The sequence below is a fragment of the Brassica oleracea genome, chromosome C2 (genome assembly GCF_000695525.1).
Source record: "Brassica oleracea var. oleracea cultivar TO1000 chromosome C2, BOL, whole genome shotgun sequence".
NCBI lineage: Eukaryota > Viridiplantae > Streptophyta > Magnoliopsida > Brassicales > Brassicaceae > Brassica > Brassica oleracea.
In genome coordinates this window covers 52,751,783-52,753,286 of record NC_027749.1, presented here as the reverse complement: position 1 = coordinate 52,753,286, position 1,504 = coordinate 52,751,783, and the positions used below count along the sequence as shown (strand labels likewise).

Genomic DNA, 1,504 nt, shown 5'->3' with positions numbered 1-1,504 from the left:
ACCTGTTAAAATTCATATACATTAAATCATATTAAAGCGAACGTGAATCGTTAGGGTTATAATTTTGTCATGTTGATATATTATCGACATTAGCGGCTAGCCGGCTATGTAGCATTTATGTTGTTTTCAGGGACCTAGAATATCGTATGATGTAACAATTTCGTACTCCATAATCCATATAATATCATAACCAGTTAAAAAAAAACAAAAGTGAATACGAAGAGAAAGACTCCCATATAACCTAACAAATAGTAAATATCCTATGCCTTACTTGAAACGTATTTACAACACTAAAAATACTAATAGTTTTTACCTAATTAGTAGTAAATACCCTATCCATTGATTCTGGAAACTTAGTTACAAACTAAACATAAAATACTAATAGTATTTCGTACATATTTCCTTTATGTCGACAACGAATAGTATAGTTTATTCTCGTAAATCTCAAATTACGTGATCTCTCAGCATTGACGGATTCTGATGGACCGTTACAACAGTACTGTTAACGCACGACCAAGTGGCACACGTTGAGCTCTGCTGGATTTGTCGCAGCACCAAAGCTTGTCTTAAGCTCATCAGCTTCTCATGTAGAATTTGGTTTTCCACTCGTAGACGTTCATTTTCCATATTCGCGCCTTGACAATGGTGCATAACGTACCGGAGCTTGTTTCCTAGTTCTCGGTTCTCGGTATTGAGCTGGTTAAGCTGGCTTCTCAAATCGTCTAGGTATTTTTGTTTTTTCATCCTCGACCGCCTAGCAGATTCCCGGTTTGATTTTTTCCGTTTCTTTTCCCGCTCATCCTTTTTAGGGAAGAAAACGTTCAAACCGGTCAGGTTAGAAGGTCTGTCTTCCATATCAGGACAGGGGTCGCTTTTGTGACATGAGTTTGTTTTCTCAACAGCGGGATTCACTTCCACGGGACAGACCGGTGAATTAAAGATGGAGAATATATCTGATGCGTCGTCCCAGGGAGTGAATCTAGTTTCCAATGTCTGTAAATGATTGGCAACTATCCGTTGAGATAAGAAACCTGGTAAAATTGAAGACATAATGGCTCTCAGACCCTAAAACCAAATTTAAAACAAAACAAAATAGTATTTTCAAAATGCTATATGAAAGGAAGAGTAGAAGGGGAAAAGGGAAGAGTTGCATTGTAGGAGTCTCATATTTATGGACAGATTTCTTGAGCCTTGGGGCATGCACGAGGGTACTCTTGTCTTTAGCTTTTCCATGGTTCCAGACAAAGGGAAAGACAAATGTGAGAAAGGTTCGAGTCAGGAGAGCGACAGTATCTGGATACGTGTAATTATGGGATTAGACATAGCTCAAAGTAAGCCGGAGAGCGTCTTTTTCATTCTTGATTATTTACGCATTTGCCTTTATATATACCGAATATTCGTTTCCGATATATACTTGTAAAAGTCGCAGACTCAATCCAAAAACATTAATAATTCTTCTGATTAAAGTATTTGACATTTACTTTTAGTTATATACACTGTAACA

General features: G+C 37.4%; 1 protein-coding gene across 1 annotated transcript; it reads right to left on the bottom strand.

Moving 5' to 3' along the window:
* Positions 1-276: 276 nt before the first annotated feature.
* LOC106326241 (regulatory protein opaque-2-like) lies at positions 277-1,146 on the bottom strand. The gene has a single exon (XM_013764263.1). It carries the CDS (start codon positions 1,048-1,050, stop codon positions 445-447), a length of 606 nt encoding a protein of 201 aa, XP_013619717.1. The 5' UTR covers positions 1,051-1,146; the 3' UTR covers positions 277-444.
* Between the last annotated feature and the right edge of the window lie 358 nt (positions 1,147-1,504).